The sequence below is a fragment of the Vulpes vulpes genome, chromosome 14 (genome assembly GCF_048418805.1).
Source record: "Vulpes vulpes isolate BD-2025 chromosome 14, VulVul3, whole genome shotgun sequence".
NCBI classification, from domain to species: domain Eukaryota; kingdom Metazoa; phylum Chordata; class Mammalia; order Carnivora; family Canidae; genus Vulpes; species Vulpes vulpes.
Window position 1 is genome coordinate 77,791,604 of NC_132793.1, and position 19,438 is coordinate 77,811,041.

General features: G+C 40.7%; 1 protein-coding gene across 3 annotated transcripts in view; it reads right to left on the minus strand.

Moving 5' to 3' along the window:
• Window positions 1-19,438, minus strand: part of IQGAP2 (IQ motif containing GTPase activating protein 2) — a 295,353-nt gene that overhangs the window by 25,051 nt on the left and 250,864 nt on the right. For all 3 annotated transcript variants that reach the window (XM_072736972.1, XM_025998283.2, XM_025998284.2), the window contains 8 exons: window positions 16,825-17,033; window positions 10,464-10,613; window positions 7,558-7,721; window positions 4,968-5,192; window positions 3,487-3,627; window positions 3,004-3,088; window positions 2,339-2,571; window positions 63-195 (listed from right to left, as the gene is read on the minus strand). In XM_072736972.1, the coding sequence (XP_072593073.1) occupies window positions 63-195; window positions 2,339-2,571; window positions 3,004-3,088; window positions 3,487-3,627; window positions 4,968-5,192; window positions 7,558-7,721; window positions 10,464-10,613; window positions 16,825-17,033 (1,340 nt within the window). The remainder of the gene's footprint in view (window positions 1-62; window positions 196-2,338; window positions 2,572-3,003; window positions 3,089-3,486; window positions 3,628-4,967; window positions 5,193-7,557; window positions 7,722-10,463; window positions 10,614-16,824; window positions 17,034-19,438) is intronic.

The following is a 19,438-nucleotide window of genomic DNA, read 5'->3' on the forward strand; positions in this document are numbered from 1 at the left end:
TCAAGATAATGGCGTCTGAACCGTGGGTCCACGGCTAAGACCCCCCTCCCATCCCCACTTACTGAATGTGTGCTGATGATTTCTTCAATTGAAATATAAATGACTGGTTTGCTGACTGTCACCACATCTGTGTATTTATCCATATTAAACTTTTCTTCTGGCTCAGGGACATTACAGGCTTCTTTGAAATATTTCCTAACAAAGAAAACAAATTCTTAAGACAGAGTTCAAATTTCTGAGGTAAACAGCTTTGTCAAAACACTGAGGAAATCATGAATTAGGACTAGTGCTTTGTTCTCCACTTCAAACTTTGTGTGTGTGTGTGTGTGTGTGTGTGTGTGTGGTGGGGGGTGGGAGGGACTTGTTAGGGCACATTCCAGACTGGCTCCTAACTATGGAAGCTGAGTCCATGTTTCTGGACGTTGGACCCAGCTCCTTGCACAGAAATGGAGAGAGCAGTGTGGCCTCAGGTTCTGCTAGTGACTCAATGTAGTCAAATTACAGGCAGGTTATTTAAGAAATGTTATTCTGAGAACAGGGCCCCCAAAATTTAAACATAAATGTGTCAAGACTCATAGTCTTTGATCTAAGAATCAAGTCTTTCTAGAGAAAATAATCTGGAAAGCAATCCATCACATGTGCTTTTATTTATTTATATTATTTTTTAAAGATTTTATTTACTTATTCATGAGAGATGCAGAGAGAGAGGCAGAGACACAGGCAGAGGGAGCAGCAGGCTCCTCACAGGGAGCCTGATGTGGGACTTGATCCAAGGACCCTCGGGTCACACCCTGAGTAGAAGGCAGACATTCAAACGCCAAGCCACCTAGGCGTCCCTACATGTGCTGCTTTTAAATGGTACAAGCTCCCGGGCCTAATCACCTTTCTGAGAGTCTGTTGCCAAATTGACAGAAATTCAAATTAAGCCTACTGTACTCTTAGTTGATCCAAACAACAGTTGCTAGCTGATTGAAAGGCTGTTAAGGCTATCACACAAATACATACGATGTCCTATTCCTCCAGTAATCAGATTCTAAAAAGTCTGCTTTTTAAATAATAGCAATTTGAGACAGTGAGATCAGGAAAGCCAGGAGCTCTGGTCATGGTTCATAAATCAACCTTTTGTACAGGTAGAAAAGGTATTTTATTCTATAATGTAGTAGATTTTCTTTTCTTTTTAAAGGGAGAGTACAGGTGGGAGGAGCAGAGGAAGGAGAGAGAATCTATTTTTTAAAGAGATTTATTTATTTATTATTTATTTATTTATTTATTTATTTATTTATTTGAGAGAAAGAGAGGGCATGTCGGGAAGGTGGGCAGGCAGAGGGAAAGAGTCTCAAGCAGACTTCTTGCTGAGTGTCGAGCCCACTGGGCCCCATCTCACGATCCTGAGATCATGACCTGAGCCAAAATCTAGAGTCAGATGCTCAACTGACTGAGCCACCCAGGCCCCCCCGTACTGAATTTTCATACACCAGAAATTACCCTTGGTGTACCTCCTAAGGGTAGCCAAGGCTTACACACCAAAAGGCCTCTACCTTCCCAGCCCAAGGCTGAAGAGGTTAAATGGCAGGCAGTCACGCTAGCGTGGGAGAAGAGCATGCTTCCATCGGACAGTTTGGCTTCCTACACTTTTAATGGGTTGCTGAGGAACACATAGGATAAATACAAGTGTGAGGGGAAAAAATATGAATTCATAAAAGCGAGGAAGAGGTCTTTGGTTTTGTTTCTTTTTGAAGAACTGGAACCACAGATATTTGATAAGAATAATCTGAGAAAAAGGGAAGCTACAGTAGCAGATAAGGATTTGCAAGAAATAGGATGTTTTACTAAAATTAGCAGCTTGAGAAATCTAAACTTCCTGTAGTAAGAGGACTTGGAGGGAGGGTTCTCACAAGAGGCCACGATTCTCAATAGAGAGTAATGATCATGAAGTACATTTGTGAGCAGATAAATCACTCTTCAGAGGAAAACTGAGGAATGGGAGATCAATTTTCCAAGTGACGAGTCAAAGGGGTCACATTTATGTCTTATTTCTGTGACCTACCAACGGAATGGCAACAAGAGAATAAATGAATGCCAATTTGAATACGCTTCCTTGGAGAGCTTCAGGGTGAGTGCATCTTCCTACCACTCATTCCTTTCAAGTTCCCATGGAAAGACCAGTGATATAGTCTGGAAATGCTTATCAAGGCAACAGACATAAGTCTTTCACAGGTAAGAGAGGTTTGACAACAGAACATACTCATACACAACCCTCAACCAATATGAGTACAGAACACACATTATTCTTGCTCATCATCTTGCAAATTTCTCCAAAAGCAATGACCCCTCTCACCTGAACTCATGATAGGTCTCTGACAAATAATTGTTCATAGATGAGAGATGCTCATTTTCTCCTTCGAACAGCTTGTTGGAGGCTGCGTGCTGAAGAACTTTGGCCACTGATCCCAAGTTTCTCCTCTGGTCAGGATTGATCTGTCCACCAGCTGTCATGTCGATGATATCAAAGCCATCAGGAGCGACAATAGCTGGGTTCATGTACCGGTAGTAGAGGAGGTTGCCCACAATCTGGAGGAATGCACACAAAAAGATGGTTTTTAAGAGAAGCAACTCAAGAGTTTTAGATTTTTAAGAAATGAAGTAAATATTCATCGCTATTTCCCAAGAAAGACTATTTTCTGGTCTGAATTCTAAAAAGGAGTCCTGTACAAGTAGTGAATATTGTCACACATCACTGATATAGTTACCAAAATTACTTTTGGTGAAAAATAGCATAATTAGAGCATATTTCCCCCCAAATGCTCTAATATAAAGAATCTCAGTAACGTAAGATCTCTAAAATAACCTCAGCACAATTAATAATTTTGAAAGTCACTGGAAAACAGAAGACCTGCAGCTTCCCCAGGGCTGGGGGGAATTCTCATAAAATGGCATGTTGGTAATTTTGGCTCACCCTCCACCCCCGATGCAGCTGTGGTGAGATGACCCTTGAAAATCTACCTTTAACAGCTCATCTTCTGTGGCATCTGGAAATTTCTCACGGATCGAATTCTTTAGTACTTTGGCTATATACCTCAATCCATAACTGCATGTGAAACAGAGGACCAAAGAAAATAATGAGAAAAGGCTGAGTGAGCAAGAAACACATAGCAGTTGTTCTCATCAACCACATTAGGGCAGTTTTCTTGAAAATTAAACACCAAAGGAGATGGTAACAGAATCACAGAACCTTGACTCATGTCAGTAACTGAACACTGTTGTTTGGTGGCCACTCTTTGGAGAACGGTTATGAATATAAAATGCAAATGTAGGCCAACTTTTAAAATGGTGTTAAAAACAGTATGAGGGAAAATGCCTATCTTTCCTGCCAGATTTATTTTATTTTATTTTTCAGATTTATTTTTATAGTGTTTATTTATTTTTTATAGTGTTTTTAGAACTTTTTCAGTGAAGAACATTCAAGTTGCTACATGTACAACTTACGGCAGTAGGTCAAGAGAAGAAATGATAGAGTTCAGAACTTTGTCGGTGACCCTCCTCAGATTCTCAATGGATGCCTCCAGTTTATTTTTCACTTCTGGGTATGTGAGAGCTTGTTCTGTGGTCACATCATAAGGAAGCTTGCTGAAAACACAACAAGGTCTTTCAATTAATCAGGGGCTTAAAAATGAGCATTTGTGTCCTTGCCAAGCCATTTCTACAATCATGCTTTGTACAGAGAAGTGGACTTCACCCAGTGACCTCAGCGACAAAGTGTTTGCCAATGGGAGGGAGGCCCAGTGTGCCCAGACAGACCCTCTGCCACTAGCCGATCAGGGGACTCTAGGCTCTCACTCAGGATGCTCTCGGCAAAATCACAGGCGACTCACATGATACAGACCCAGCTAACTTTCTCTCTCTCTCTCTCTTTTTAAGGAGGTTAGCCAGTGGGAGCCATGCAGAGCTTGAACTCACCAACCTGAGATCAAGACCTGAGCTCAAGACTTGGGACACTTAACCCACCCAGCCACCCATGCACTTCTCTTTAATTACAAAAAAGCAGGTAAGTTCATTACAGAAAAAAATGCATATAAGCAAACAAAAATATAGTATCAACCCAGAGACAACCATTTTTCATATCTTGGTGCATAACTTTCTAGGTCCTACTCTATACATCTGTGTATGTGGGCCTCACACACTCATGGGTATATCTATATATTCCATACAGATCCTACATGTATGTGTATGTGTGTATTTACATATACATACAGGTATATATATTTTTATAGAAAATGGCTTATTATGCACAACTGCAATGGAAAACTATACATTTTTTCCATGCCAATAAAAATATTTCTATACCATTCTTCCAAACAGTTACTGAGTCTACTATGTATTATACAAACATTTATTTAACAAATTCCTCAAAGCCAAATATTTTGACTTGACCCAACTTTTTGCTGTTACAAACAGTGCGTGAGAACCATCCATGCAATCCTCTGTGTGTAGCTTAACGATTGCACAAGGCATCCTTTTGAAGGAGATAAAAAGCAGAGATTGCTTAGCTCTACAGACTACCACCCAGAATAGGCCCATCCTATTTGGCTTATTGCTGCTTACACAGGATACTTACTCACCTAGTAAATATAAAAAAGTATGTATCATCAAGTGAGGAGGAAGTATGTACTATTTCTAGGTTTAGGTTTAGAGATATACAAAGAATAGGCAAGGGAGAGAATTACAGAAGTTGTGGCTTTGGGGATCAATTGGTACTGCAAGTTGAAAATCCTGTGTCATACCAAGACGAGCAAGAGTCCAAGAATGTGGCCTATATGGTTATGTTAAGAAGAGGTAACGTCTTTAAGTGAAAACTGCCTTTGGACAGGAAATTTTGTCTTTTAAGAGAGTTTAAGAGTATCCATAATAGCCATGTAAAAATGATCATAAAACATGACTGAAAACCAACCTCCTCTGGGCTCAGTTACCTGGCTTCTCCAGTCTGTGTTTCCAGTTGGTTCACCCAAGCCTTGTACACCTCCACGGGGTTTGTGTTGATGGTCAGGGACTTGTCATCCAGGATCTCTTTTACCACAGGAGCCAGGAGCTGGCGCAGGGTGTTCTGTCCTCGGGCACCTCTGTTGAAGCTCACAACCATCTTGATGACTGTGGGGTTCCCGGTCACTATGTCCTGCACCTGATCCACTTTCGATCTAAAAACAAACAAACAAACAAACAAACAAACAAACAAACCCAAAAAGCCCAGATTGAAACAGAGGGTTTGCCTCCATGGAGAGAGTTTTAAGCAGCCTATGTTCTCTCTGGCAGGCAAGGACTTTGGGGGGTTATACAGCCTCCAAGAGAATCAAAGCCGATATACTTTAAAAGCAAGCAATCATCTGCAAGATGTGTGTGCATCATTTGAGGAGCTCAAGGACGTAAAAATAAGTGCTCAGCTTTAATTTCGATCTAGTAGGCAGGCAGGAACTGAAGATGGACGGATGAGAAATGAGAAGAATTCAGGGTGCCACTGGGCAAGTACCGTGTCCCACCTAGTTACCAAATTTCAAAAATAACTTTCTTGATTTAATGAACTGAAATCCGCTTCTTCAAATTGCACTCAAATTCACTGCAGGGAAGCTTCTGGCTATGTCACAGGGCTGAGAGAGCTCTTCCTGACTGCTGATTGCCAAGTCCTGGGAGTTTCCCTTCCTTACCCGCCTCCCTCTCAGCTCTGCGCCACCTCTCACCCTCCCGTGTGACCCCCTTTCCCTCAGGGTCTCAGAGTGCTGTATTCCAGTACTCATCTACCCAGTCGTCCCCTCCGTTTCCTTTGCTGGCTCCTCTCCCCACAGTTTAACTGTTCTGTCTCATGTCTTTCTATGTTATCTACCCTCAGACCTCACTTCCACGTGCAATTTCAATGACCTCCTCCTTGAAACTCATCCTTTGGGCTCAGTGTCTAATCCACCTCTCTTTCGTGGGAGTTGGTCTTGGATTTCCAGCTTTCTGCTGGACACTTTCACCCTCATGTTCTACACCTGTAGCTGATACTCACCGGGTTAAAAATCCAGTTTTTTTTTTTCCTTCTGACTCTCCCACTTCTCTGACATGTGCACCTACCATTTATTCTGTTCATACACAGCAGCAGATCAAGCTTCTAAAAACCCAACGTGGCCATGTCAATCAACACCCTGCTCTAAGACCTCTCAGGGCTTCCAAGGGAGTCAACAGTTCCTCGGCACTTGGGCCTGTACTCAGTGATTCCCATGATCTGGCCCAACCTATCTTTCTAGCTCCATCTCCTATTTGTGACTAGTTAAATCACATTTTGCCTGGAATGAGCCTATTGTGTTTTGCAGATCTTGGCCTATGCTCTTTCTGTCAATACTGTGCCTTATTTTTCCTTTTCCTTTTTTTTTTTTTAAAGAGTTTATTTATTTATTCATGAGAGATACACAGAGAGAGGCAGAGACACAGGAAGAGGGAGAAGCAGGTTCCATGCAGGGAGCCTGAGCAGGACTCGATCCTAGGACCCCGGGATCACACCCTGAGCCGAAGGCAGATGCTCAACTACTGAACCATCCAGGCATCAATTCTGTTTCTTCTTATAAAAAACTTAGATATTCTTCAAAGATTTGGTTCAACTACTTCGTCTCCCACAAAATCTTTATCGGCCGACCTGAATGGAACTTTTCTTCCTTTCTTTCTTTATCTTTTGAGTATAGTTGACACACAATGCTACCTTAGTTTCAGATGTACAACTTAGAGATGTGACAAGTTTATACATTATGCTATGTTCCCCAGCAGTATAGCTGCCTGCTGTCACGCTACATTTTACATCACTATTACAACATCATTTGTGACTGGAACTTTTCTTCCCACCCCTCTGATCTGTTACATTGTGTGTGTTATTCCTTAGCACTTATTTATTCCAGTGCACACATTCCTATATCTCATGTATCCTATTTCTTAGGCTGGCTTACAGAAACCCAAAGGCAAGGGTTCCTAGCTAATATGCTTCTGAGATCTATAGGAAACAGTACAGCTCAAGTATCAAGAAGCCAGGAAGGCAGCTGAGGTTCATCTCGTTGGCCAAGGGCATTTTTCATGTATTTTTTTGGGATCTGCACATTTTTTTTTTTACAATAACTAAATCAGAAAATAAAGTAGCAAAAATCAGTTTAAGTTCCAGTAAGAGAAGTAAAAGAAGGCTTATCTGGCAGAGATCACTATCCCCATCTGTTTATAGCTTTATTACTCACAGAGTTTTAATGAAGTTAAATTTTTTCCACTGACTTTCAAAAAAGCTTTTGATTTTTAAGTTGCTGTGTACTTGCAAACTCAAAAGCGAATTTGGCTCTGAAAAAGGTATCACTGGTAGATGAAAGCTGTACCAGGAAATACCCATAGTGATGTAGAAATTCCTTAAGCAATATGATATACTTGAATATGTATGAGTAACTTATAAGAATAGTTTAAATATTATTTTAGTAAATGAGAGATAGCTGTCACTGAAATGATTTATTCATTGATATTTTTACATATATACATATATATATATATTTATATACATACTTTATTTCTTCCTCCAGAGCAGTCTTAAAAAGCTTGAGGAGTAGGTATTCTTCTCGCTGATTGGAAGCGTAATTGTATAGTGTGAAAATAACAGTATCCATGAATTTAGTTGACTTATTCTGTGGCATTTGGAAAATCAGCTTAGCCAGGTACAAAGGATTGGTCTAAAAGAAAAGAGGGAAGAAGGACAAAGTCCCCCACAAAACTGCATGTTAATATATTAAAACAGAGAGGAGTACCCAATTCCCTTTAACATGTATAAAGCATATAGTGGAGTATCTGGCATACAGTAAGACTTTAAAAGGTGTCAGCTGATATTAATACTATAGAAAGTTATATTACAAAGCTACAACAGAAGTTACATATATATATTTAATGAAATATAATTATGTGCACTATACATTGTTAACCATTTCAAGGTACATATTAATATTTATTGTAAAGACACAGAAGAGACTGAGGTTGACCAACAGAATCCAGCATCCGAAGAGACTGGCAATAATGAACCAAGAGTCTAGCTACACAGACTATTCCAGAAGGACTGGTGATTGAACAGAAGGAAAAATATCCCATATTCTGAGACTAGAAAGAAAAAGAAAAGGGCATGTTTACGTGTGGAGACAGGATGGCCGTGATATTTTACGAGTAGAGAGAAGGTAGGAATGAGGCAGGGAGGCTGGAGGGAGGGGTAAAGGTCAGGATAGTTGACGGGTGAAATGGTGGAAGAAGGTGACAGAAAAAAAGTCAACTTAAAAATAAAGAATTAAAAAAAAAATTGGTGTGATGTCCTGAGTGCTCATCTGAGGATAGGGTTCCTGAAGGCACCAGCCTTCATGTAATATGGGTCTTTTCCAGTAGCTACACCAATGAGGTAAGGTTAGAGGAATAAAACTACTATTTAGGTTATAGAGGAAAATATGTACATAGAGAAATTTAATATACCTACTCTTCATCTTCATCTGATGAGAAAAGAAAATTTTCCATACATGGAAACTAGTATTCATTTAACACACCCAAACAGTTTGGCTTTAAAGTTTTTAAGAAAACCCAAATTATAGTTTACTACTTAGGCTTACAATGCTCATAATGATTCCAAGCTCATAATGATTGTCTGAAATTTTATGAAGCTGGGGACCATGTTTTATTTATAGTTTTGCAGTGAATATTTTCCCACACTAAGCATATGGGATTATGAGAAAGGAAATCTGTCTAAAGCTAAAGAAACTCCTCATGCCTCCCAGATGACCTGAAAGCTTTCTGTATAGGCTGAGACTGAAGAGGCAAATGCAAATCAAAACCTATCCTAGCTGACCTGTCTTGTGGCTAATACTTCTTGCCAAGACATCATTTAAAGGCCAAAGGAATTCAGACCATTTGCTTTATGTAGTTTCCTCAATGATCTCAGGCCAATGTCTCCGAGAAAAGATAAAGAAAAATACATGATTTCAACAGACACTCCACTAGATACAACTGAATGGCTGAGCTCTGGGACTAGCAGTTTTGGGTTGCTTGGGGAATAAAACTTGCTGGAATTATTCTCAACATGTTCCTGTGATTTTTATTTTTTACATTAATGGTCTCCACATATAGGACAAAGTAAAAAAATACAAGTCTTAGGTCAAGGACTACAGTTTCACTTTCCTTGTAACACTAATTCTATCAAAATCTAACACTGGAAACCAAATCCTAAAGAAGCCTCATCCATTTGGGAGATTTATGGATGTCAAAAAGAATAAATGCCCAAGATTACATTTCCAACTGCTGGATGACTACTATTCTAATTCAGGTAGACAAACACTTTTCCCTACCCACGGGGAGACCTCTTTCTTTCTGGAAAGTTTGCTGGTGTTAATTAAGCAAGGGATTCCAGGAACAATATCCTTTTAACATTTTCCCTCTCTGCTGTCATACCGTGGCCATCTGTGGCACTACACCCGCTCTCCAATCCATTATTCCAGATGGAGAATTCTCATTTGTACCACAATTAACATAACTTCTTTCATGGGGGGCAAATCACACCTCATTCACGATGTGGGTAATGTGTTCTCTGTATACCTAATGTCAGCACCATCCCCAAGGAAGGATTCAGGGACTTTCAGGCCTTGAGGAAGTGACCACTGCCAGCAGCAGCATCCCCACACAAAGGGACACCTAACTCAAGGAAGAACTGCTGACCCACCGTTTGGGGGAGGTTTTCTTCCCAAAGGGGAGGCTTTGTTTATCACTATCACTTACTTCCTCACTTTTCTTTGGGACTAAGTGGATGTACTAATAGAACAGATAAGGTGAACCAGTGACTTAGCCAAAACAACAACTGGTCCACCCCAGTCCAGCCATAAGCAGTTCAACTTACTAGTTCTCACCTGCATCCTGGAAGCAGCAAATAATTACTGTCCACTTACATAATAGTAATGCCACGAAAATAATGAAACTCAAAAGGATGCCCTATTGCCCTAATCAAAACTCTATCCTTTCTCAAAAGAAGGGAAGGCTGGTTCAGGGAAAGACCCATTTTGCAAGTACTTTAATTTGCTCACGGCTGACAGCATCTGCTTATATTACTAGTAGGTTTATACTGTCTCTGCAGGTAACTGTAATATAACGTAGTCCTGAAAGCAGGGGCTCCAAAGTCAAACTGCCTGGGTTCCAGTATCTCTGCTTTACCATCTACTGGCTGCATCCTGGTTTTCTCATATACAGTATGGGAATAATTATATTTACTATTTTCTGAGGGTTGTAGTAAGAATTAAATGAGATGATGTAAAACATACAGAATAGCATTTGGTACTTAGTGGGTACTCAAAATGTGTCACCTACTACAACTTTAGGGGGAAAGATATACTGTAAACCATCACCAAGCAATATAGTATTGATCCAAAGCTCATAGTGAGAGTAATTGTTCTCACCTGTAAAAGATAAAACAGCTGCTGATATGTTTCTAGTGTTTTTCTCCTTTCCTTACTCAAACTTTTAATTCCCTGGTTGTCAGTGTTAGTCAGTATTTGCATTTCTCCACCTTTTTTCTTATTCAGCTTTGTTCTGTGTGAAATGACATCCTGTAACAGAATTTAGGAAACAATTATTTTTTATTCTGGTATTCTTCATGTCCTCTCTTCACACACACACCTCGAAACACATGTAGTTGGAAAGATTAACTTTCCACATTTTCCTTACCCATCTTACATCTTTTGCTGGTAAACACACATGCGTGTGCACACATGCCTGGAATATGAAGTACTTACCCACACTACTGGGACACACATTGATATCCTCAATTCACTTTTATTCAACTTTTAAAGACTGCTGATGTGACTCTCTGAATAGCTTTCATGACCCACCAATGAATGGCACACGACCCAAATGAACGCCAGTGCTCTAGAATGCTTGCCTCCTCTGCCATGTAATAACAGGTCACCATACTACAGAGTAGGTGGCAATAAAGCTGTTTTTTCCCAAATCTTCTTCCATCTGCTTCCCTGAACTTAGTCCAACCTCCATGTAAGACGTCGATTTGTAGCCAGCATCATGGCTCCTGAGGAGGGGTATTCTGGGAAATTCCAGGCAATACGCTTTACTGTGCATGCATCATTGGTTGTCTGGCATCCCTGGCCCCTCTCCATTAAGTGCCAGTAGGGACCCCTAGTAATTCTGACAGTCAAAAACGTGCCTGCCACTGCTTTCAATTGCGCCTGGGGATGGGAACTACTGTTGGCTTTTGTGTACAGGTTCTACATCTGCTTATGTCCTAGCACCCCATTCTCCCACAGCTAGGGTCAGTCCACAGGAAGAAAGAAAACCCTTGGAGTTCTGATGTAAGATAGTTCCATGTGATTATATCCACTGCAGGTCAATGAATTTATTCTTTGCCATTCTCAGCTAAGAGAGGGGCAACCTGGATTTCAGCACGTACTTCTGTCCTCCTTACTGCTTGTGTGCAGAAAGGGGGAGGGGGGGATTTGATTTGCATTTCCATGTAATTTTTTAAAAAGGCAATATTTCACCCTTATTTATAAGCATATGATATATTTCAGGATGAAGAAAGGAAGTGTACTCAGCACCAGATGAAGGTTCCAGGGAAGTCTGGGCAGGCACTTGCCTGACATCCTTCTTGATAAGAAGTCATAAAACATCACCAGAATAAGTCTGGTTTACTGTTCCTTATTTCCTTGCTTTCTTTTTAAGTAATTGGCAAAGCACAGATCAAGTCTCTCAAATATGTGGAGTAAATAGATTATCTTGGTTTTAAATAGACGGCAGAAACAAAATCTTGGTATTTAACTCCCCCCTCCGGTTATTTTCAATGGTGGTGGCTCTGGCAACTGAAGATTTTCCTTTTGTTTTGTTCCCAGATTTCACCTTTATGTTACGGTTTTTGACATACACAGAAGAGAAGAGAGGGCGGGAGTGGCAAGCAGGCTCTGGGGCAGAATAAATCCCTTTGCATTAGAAACAGACATTTGGGGACATGTGGGTAGCTTGGCAGATGAGCATGTGCCTTTGGCTCAGGGCATGATCCTGGGGTCATGGGGTCGAGTCCTGCACTGGGCTCCCCACAGGGAGCCTGCTTCTTCCTCTGCCTGTGTCTCTGCCTCTCTCTGTGTCTCATGAATAAATAAATAAATAAAATCTTTTTAAAAAAAGAAATATAGATATTTGGTGAGGGCAGGACAGGGAGAGTAATCCTGGATGGGGAACTGGAACATGAGAGGCTGAGCCCTGGAGGGGAGGAGGTGTGGGAGTGAGCAGCTGTGCAGATGGAGCACAGTGTCTGAGGCACATCCCCCTGCACAGCTGTGCAGGTCACGGCAGGAAGCCCAACTTCCTTCTTCCCTGAAACTGTGCCTTGCTTAAGACTGCTCTTGGGTCAACACAAGTTTTCTTTGGGAAGCCTGAAGAAGGAGCCAAAGACTAACCAGGGAGCAGTTCCAAACATGTATGCTTCTCACTAATAGGAATTTAATGTCTTCTGTTCTTACCAATAAATATTGAACATGTGGAGAACAGTGGTTTGAAGGAGCAACAGTATCTTACTTTTTCACAATATTCCCTCATCTTGATGTTGCCCTGGTGGCCACATTTTGTCCCTTGCCATGATTGCAGGATACCTGAATGCAGGTCATATGCTGTTATATAAACATTTTTATAGAAGGTGTAGCCTAGTACAAAGGGTTTGGGCTTCGCAGGCATGAAAGTAGGGGTGCCTACACAGCCTTGTTAGCTTTGTGGCCTTGCACAGGTGAATGTCTCCAAGCCTGTTTCCTTAATCTATAGAATGGGATCAATAATCCCAGTCTCAGTTGCTATGAAGGTCAAAACAACATATGTGATGCACTTGGCACAATTCTCAGGGAAGAAAAGAAGGCTCAGAGAGGTTAAGAAACACGCTCGGGGAAACACGCTAATACACGCAGTGCAGCAGTAGAATCAAGCCGTAGAATGACCCTTCATCTGGGTTTTAGGCAGCCCGGGCCTGACATCTGCACTCCTATTATGCACCGCATTCATTGGTGGGTAGCTCAGGGACTCAAGATTCCTTTTACTTTCTTTCCTTTTTTCTTTTTAAAATGTACTGACTTATTTTAGAGAGAGAGCATGCGAGCTCATGTGAGTGGAGAGAGGAAGAGAGAATCTCAAGCAGACTCCCCACTAGCATAGAATTGGATGCAGGGCTCCACCCCACGACCCTGAGACCACGACCTGAGCTGAAATCAAGAGTCGGATGCTCAACTGACTGAGCCCAGCTGCCCCAGATAACTTTTCCTTTCTCTCCTTCCTTCCTTTCTCTCCTTCCTTCCTTCCTTTCTCCTCTTCCTTCCTTCCAGATTTTATTTATTTATTTGAGAGAGAGACAGAGAATGTACACAAGAGAGCACAAGCAGTAGAGTGGGAGAGGCACACCGCCCATTGAGCAGGGAGCCCGATGCGGGGCTTCACCCCAGGACCCCAGGATCATAACCTGAGCAGAAGGCAGACACTTAACTGGGTCACCCAGGTGCCCTACTTTTACTTTCTATTCAGATTTTCTTTCAAGCTAGTTTGAGCTTATATTCTTCTTCCTCCCTATTTCTCTAGGAAACTTCTACGTCACTTGCTTTGTCTCCATCTCTAAGCCTTTTTTCTTCTTTTTTTGCCTAAAACCAATGTTAGCCACTTCATTCACCTACTGACTTCCTGTGATTTCTAGGAGGAATGCCAATTTTATTTTATTTATTATTTATTTTTTAGTAAGCTCTATGCCTAACGTGAAGCTTGAATTCATGACCCCAAGATTGAGAGTTGCATACTCTACCAACTGAGCTAGCCAGGCAAGGAAGGTCACTTTCAGAAAAATTTTAAGACACATGGTTACTTTGGAGCTCTTTACAAACTAAGCTACTTCCTTTAAAAATCTTTTTTTTTTTTTTAAAGATTTTATTTATTTATTCATGAGAGATACAGAGAGAGAGGCAGAGACACAGGCAGAGGGAGAAGCAGGCTCCATGCAGGGAGCCCGAAGTGGGACTCGATCTCGGGTCTCCAGGATCATGCCCTGGGCTGAAGGCAGTGCTAAACTGCTGAGCCACCGGGGCTGCCCTAAAAATCTTTCTCTCCTCATTAAACACATGCTCAGTATTAAAAAAGAAAAAAGAATCAAGAAGTTTAATTTTATTACCCACCCAAAGAAGAATCACTTTTTTCCCTAGCTCTAAGTATATATATTTCACAACAAATGAAATTGTACTGCTTTAAGTACTATTGTCTTTATTGTATTGCAAACATTGCCCCTGCCCTTAAATGTTCTTTAAAAACATTATTTTTAGTGGCTATATAGCCTACATATTAAACTCATTTTACTGTTCTCTGTTTATTGTTTTTGTGTTTGGGTTGTTTCTCACTTTTTCACTACTATAAATAAAGCTTTAATTGTACTATTCTTGTCATCAAATTAAAAAATGCTACTATCAATGATAAGACTAAAGACCATATATTTAATAATCATTAATTAAATTTTCAAGAAGTAATCAATACTTGGTGTTTGCAAAGGTAAGTTGAAAAATTAGCTCTATTTCACAACATCATCAACTAAGAATACTTAAAAAAAATCTTAAACAGGGGACGCCTGGGTGGCTCAGCAGTTGAGTCTCTGTCTTTGGCTCAGGGCATGATCCTGGAGTCTTGGGATCGAGTCCCACATCGGGCTCCCTGCATGGAGCCTGCTTCCTCCTCTGCCTGTGTCTCTGCCTCTCTCTGTGTCTCTCATGAATAAATACATAAAATCTTTTTAAAAAATCTTAAACATTCATAAAGACCTGAAAATTTGCCATGATTTCATTTTCCACATGAATAACAAGCTACATGTTATGTCTACTATTCAGTGTTTTGCAACTAGCCTTTATTTTAAAAGGCATTTCCTGTTTACAACTTTATGGGAATGGGGTAAAACAGCAGTTTAAAGGCTGTAAAAGGCATTTTCTGAAGGACCTTCTGAAATAGGTTACCCTTTTAAAATTCTCATGTTCGTCAAATAATACATTTTTAAAAAGGAGAAAAGTACTATTTTTCTGGATAAAATAATAAAAACAGATAATACAGAACATTTAAAATGTACTTTTCTTTCTCTCTCTCTCTCTCTCTCTTTTTTTTTTTTTAAAGATTTTACTTATTCATGAGAGACACAGAGGCAGAGATATAGGCAGAGGGAGAAGCAGGCCCCTGAGGGGAGCCTGATGTGGGACTCAATTCCCAGATCATGACCTGGGCCAAAGGTAGACACTAAACTGCTGAGCCACCCAAGTGTCCCTAAATTGTACTTTTCTTAATATTTAGAAAAGACTATAATTTCCTATTTTGTAAACTGCTCTATTTTCCTTATTTTCTGTGCACTATTTCACTATTTCTCTGCGAGGGCTGGAGACAAGAGTGGGGCATTCACATCCTCATCTGCTGGCCTCCTGAGCTCCTCATTTCCCAGTTTTCCAGAAACAAAGACTCAAGTCAGTGGCAGTTGGCAGTCTTTGTTTGATCCATGGTAGCTTTCTCAGAGTTTCTAGAAGGTCAACTTCCCATGCCCCCTCCTGACCTATCCATTTTCTGAAAACTGATGTGGCACTGGAATAGGGACATGGAGAGAGATCTGATCCTACAAATTTCCTTTCTAGGGTAAAAAAATGAAACTTTACACATGGTTTGAGGGAGCTCTGAAATGAACAGGTTTCACACAGATACAAAATTATAGCATTATTTACTTAGAGGCTGTTTGGGGGGCAGTCCACTCAGTAAGGGCCATTTTGGATATGTGTAAAGGCTTTTTTTTTTTTTTTAAGATTTATTTATTTAGGGGGAGAAAGAGTGTGTGCATGAATTGGGGGAGGGGAGAGAGAGAGAGAATCTCAAGCTGACTCTACATTGGGCACCAATCCCGATGCAGGGCTTGATCTTATGACCCAAAATCAAGAGTCAAATGTCCAACTGACTGAGCCACCAGGCACCCCACAAAGGTAGTTTTTTTTTTAACATCCTAACAATTGGAAGGTTTCTAGTGGGTGGGAGCAGGGATGCTCTGCTGTCCTGCAATTTGTAGGACATTACTGCGTACATTGTCTACCTTTTGCATGGGTGGATTTTTCAATGTCCTGCTGGTTATTCATGTAGGTCTAAATTCTGTAATTATTTGAGCCCCAAAACTAATTGTTTTAGATATAAACAAAACGCATTTCCCCGCAATTTTACTATACACTGACTCTTCTAGGACTGCAATTCTGTGCAGGGAGATCAACTGGCTTGTTCTGAACTTTACAAAGAGTTATTTTCCATTTTGGAAAATGAAATCATGGACAGTTCCCCCACTCACTGGCATTAGTCATCTGCAGCAATTCGTAGTTTGTTCAGTCTGTGGTATTCTGGGAAGAGGCCCAAGCCTCAGGCAACTCGATCACATCTTCTAATGGCATTGGGCCCATGTACTTTCACATTGAGATCCACGTTTTTTATTAGAAATTACTTTTTTATATTTGTGGGAAGACCTTAGTCTCATTATGAAGGTACCTATGTAAGTAGGCTTCGTTTCACGTACATTTCATTTCAGGATGGTAAAAGAGCCTTACAAAATACGTTATCAGGGACAAGAGTATAAAATTTTACCGGTCTGAGAACCATGAGAAAAATGGTCAGTGAATTTGGACAACACATTCTGGATTCTAAATGAGTTAGCTGGACAAAGGTTTTGTTGGCAAATACATGTGCCCCCTCTCTCTTCTGGGAGCTGAAGGCCTCACAGATCCCACTGACCTCCAGCGTGATCCTGTTTTTCACCAGGAGCCCAATCTTGATGTCCATCAAGTTCAGGTCTTTCTCTAGCTGTTGATTGCCTCTGATCTTGGTCACCACTTCTTCCCTTAATCGTGCTACCTCCAGCTCTTCCTGGAAATCCAAGTTACTTTGGTCCAATAGGTGTACAAATTTTCGGATCACTGTTAATGGTGGGTTTTCAGAGCCAACTGCAGGGAAAGGAACAGGCATGCTTTCATTAGGCATGTTTGGAATTCTCATCAATAAGAGAGGAATCGGGTATTTCAATAAGGCATTACTACAAAAATATGGCAATGGAAGCACTTGGGTTCCAGAGTGACTCATAGTGCCCATGTCAAATCTGGACAGGGAAACTGATCATATAAATAACTGCACACCACTGATGCCACCTGGTCTGTCTTCCCGTTATCTAATTCTCCCATACTGCTTCCAGGACCCTCCCACGGAGAAGATAGCTCTACCTGTCTGTTCTTTATTGATAAGGAACGTAAGAATGGATGTTAACTAAGTTATCTCTGAGACCTTGTGGCTGAGCCAGATAAGAGATTTCTGTTCCTGCTACAGGAAATGGAAAGTGATTTCTCTGAGCCCCAAAGACCATGGAGAGAGAGCAGGAACTAGGTGAAAAGTGAATTAGAGAAAGTCAATGAGAGGAGAACTGTAAGGCCAAACAGGAGCCAATGGAATGATGAGTGAAACATGTTCTATGTGGCACAAATACAGGGATTTTAGACATTGAAATTTGGTCCTTGTCCTTTCGGCACGGACCGAGAGAGGGCACTCAGAGCCTGGGAGACCAGCCTCGCTGTTGAGAGGAGTGTCTAAATTCTAAAAGGGTTTCCCCTTGGTGCTCTGAATATTAATTATGCTTTAATTCCTGGGCACTGTGACTTTACAAAAAGTACATTTGTTAAAGTGTTTTAGTAAACACTGGGTAAACTTTTAAGAATAAATGATCTGGACCTTCAGCGATTAATGACTACACACAACACAAAGATGACTTCAAGAACCTCAGCCTAGTTGTGGCAACTCCCATCACCACCTTCTCCTTTACACTGAGTCCCTAACCCATCTTCTTTTTAATTCCAGCTTGGTTCTGTAGTGTTTTGGCATTCAAGAAATAAAGAGTTAAACACCACAAATAACTAATAGCATGAATCCCACATGAACAACCAAATCTATGCCACTTCTGATGGGCTTTATTGGAGAATTTAGTTTGGCTCTTGGGACCCTTCCCTTCCCCAAAGCACACATGAATTTGTTTTCTACTTTCTAACAAAGATGTTGCTTAATGACATGGCCATTTCAGAAAAAGGCTGAGCAATGCTCCAGAACTCACGTACATAGCTAAGTCAGAAAAACATGAGCCATCTTGTTTGGTCTCAAATTCTCTTTCCTCCTAAGAACCACTTATCTCTGTATGTGCCAATAAGTAGATTACAAACAAATTAGGTACTTTAGCTTTACTAATTATTATGGCCCCAATTTAGTATTTCCTCTCTCAGCAGTAGGCTTGTGACATCTTCATGCTGGGAATCATTTTGGGGTATTTTAATTCCAGTCACCTAACTTGATAGCACTGACAAGTGACCATATCACACTTAGAGCAACTTCCAAGCCTGCATGCACTTAATGCCCTTCCAGAAGGAATGGGTGAAAATGGATGATGACAAACTAATAAAAGTGACTTTTTTTTTTTTTTTCAGATTAAAAATGCCTTGGTCTGGTGCACCTGGGTGCCTCAGTCAGTTAAGTGATTGCCTTTGGCTCAGGTTGTGATTGTGGGGTCCTTGGATCAAGCCCCAAATTGGTTCCCTGCTCAGTGGGGAGTCTGCTTCTCCCTCTCCCTCTGCCCTTCCCACTGCTCGTTCTCTATCTCTCACTCTTTCTCAAAATAAATAAATAAAATCTTTTAAAAATTGCCTTAGTCTTGGGATATCTGGGTGGCTCAGTGGTTGAGCATCTGCCTTTGGCTCAGGGTGTGACCCCAGGGTCCTGGGATCGAGTCCCACATCGGGCTCTCTGCAGGGAGCCTGCTTCTCCTTCTATGTCTCTGCCTCTCTCCATGTCTCTCATGAATAAATAAATAAAATCTTTAAAAATAATGCGTTAGTCTTACAAAGATGCTGAACCGAGAAAGTAATGAAAATGGGCGTTTCTGTTACCACAAAACCGTCCTATTGCAAAAGTGCAGAGCAGCTTGGATCTAACTTATTCACTACCATAGTTTCTATCCACTTTCTATGCTTCAACATGAAATCACCTGGATTTTCTAATTTTATTGTGACATATATTAGTTGGGAAAATAAGCATATATCTCTCTAAGACCTTAACTAAGCAAACTATAATACTAGTGTTATTAAAGAGGCAGTAAGTATTACTTATATAAATAGATTTGTATATTTAATTATAGCTCCATCCATTCCACCTTTAGGTCCTAAATGAGCCACCATGGAAAAGCCACATTCCATTCACTAGCCGGGTCTTTAAGGTATGACTCCAGTTTTTGCTTATTTATAGTTCTAACTTCTAAGAATTTTGCACGAATGCTATTCTTAAATCTTTGAGCCATATTTTCACCTGGGTTTTTTTT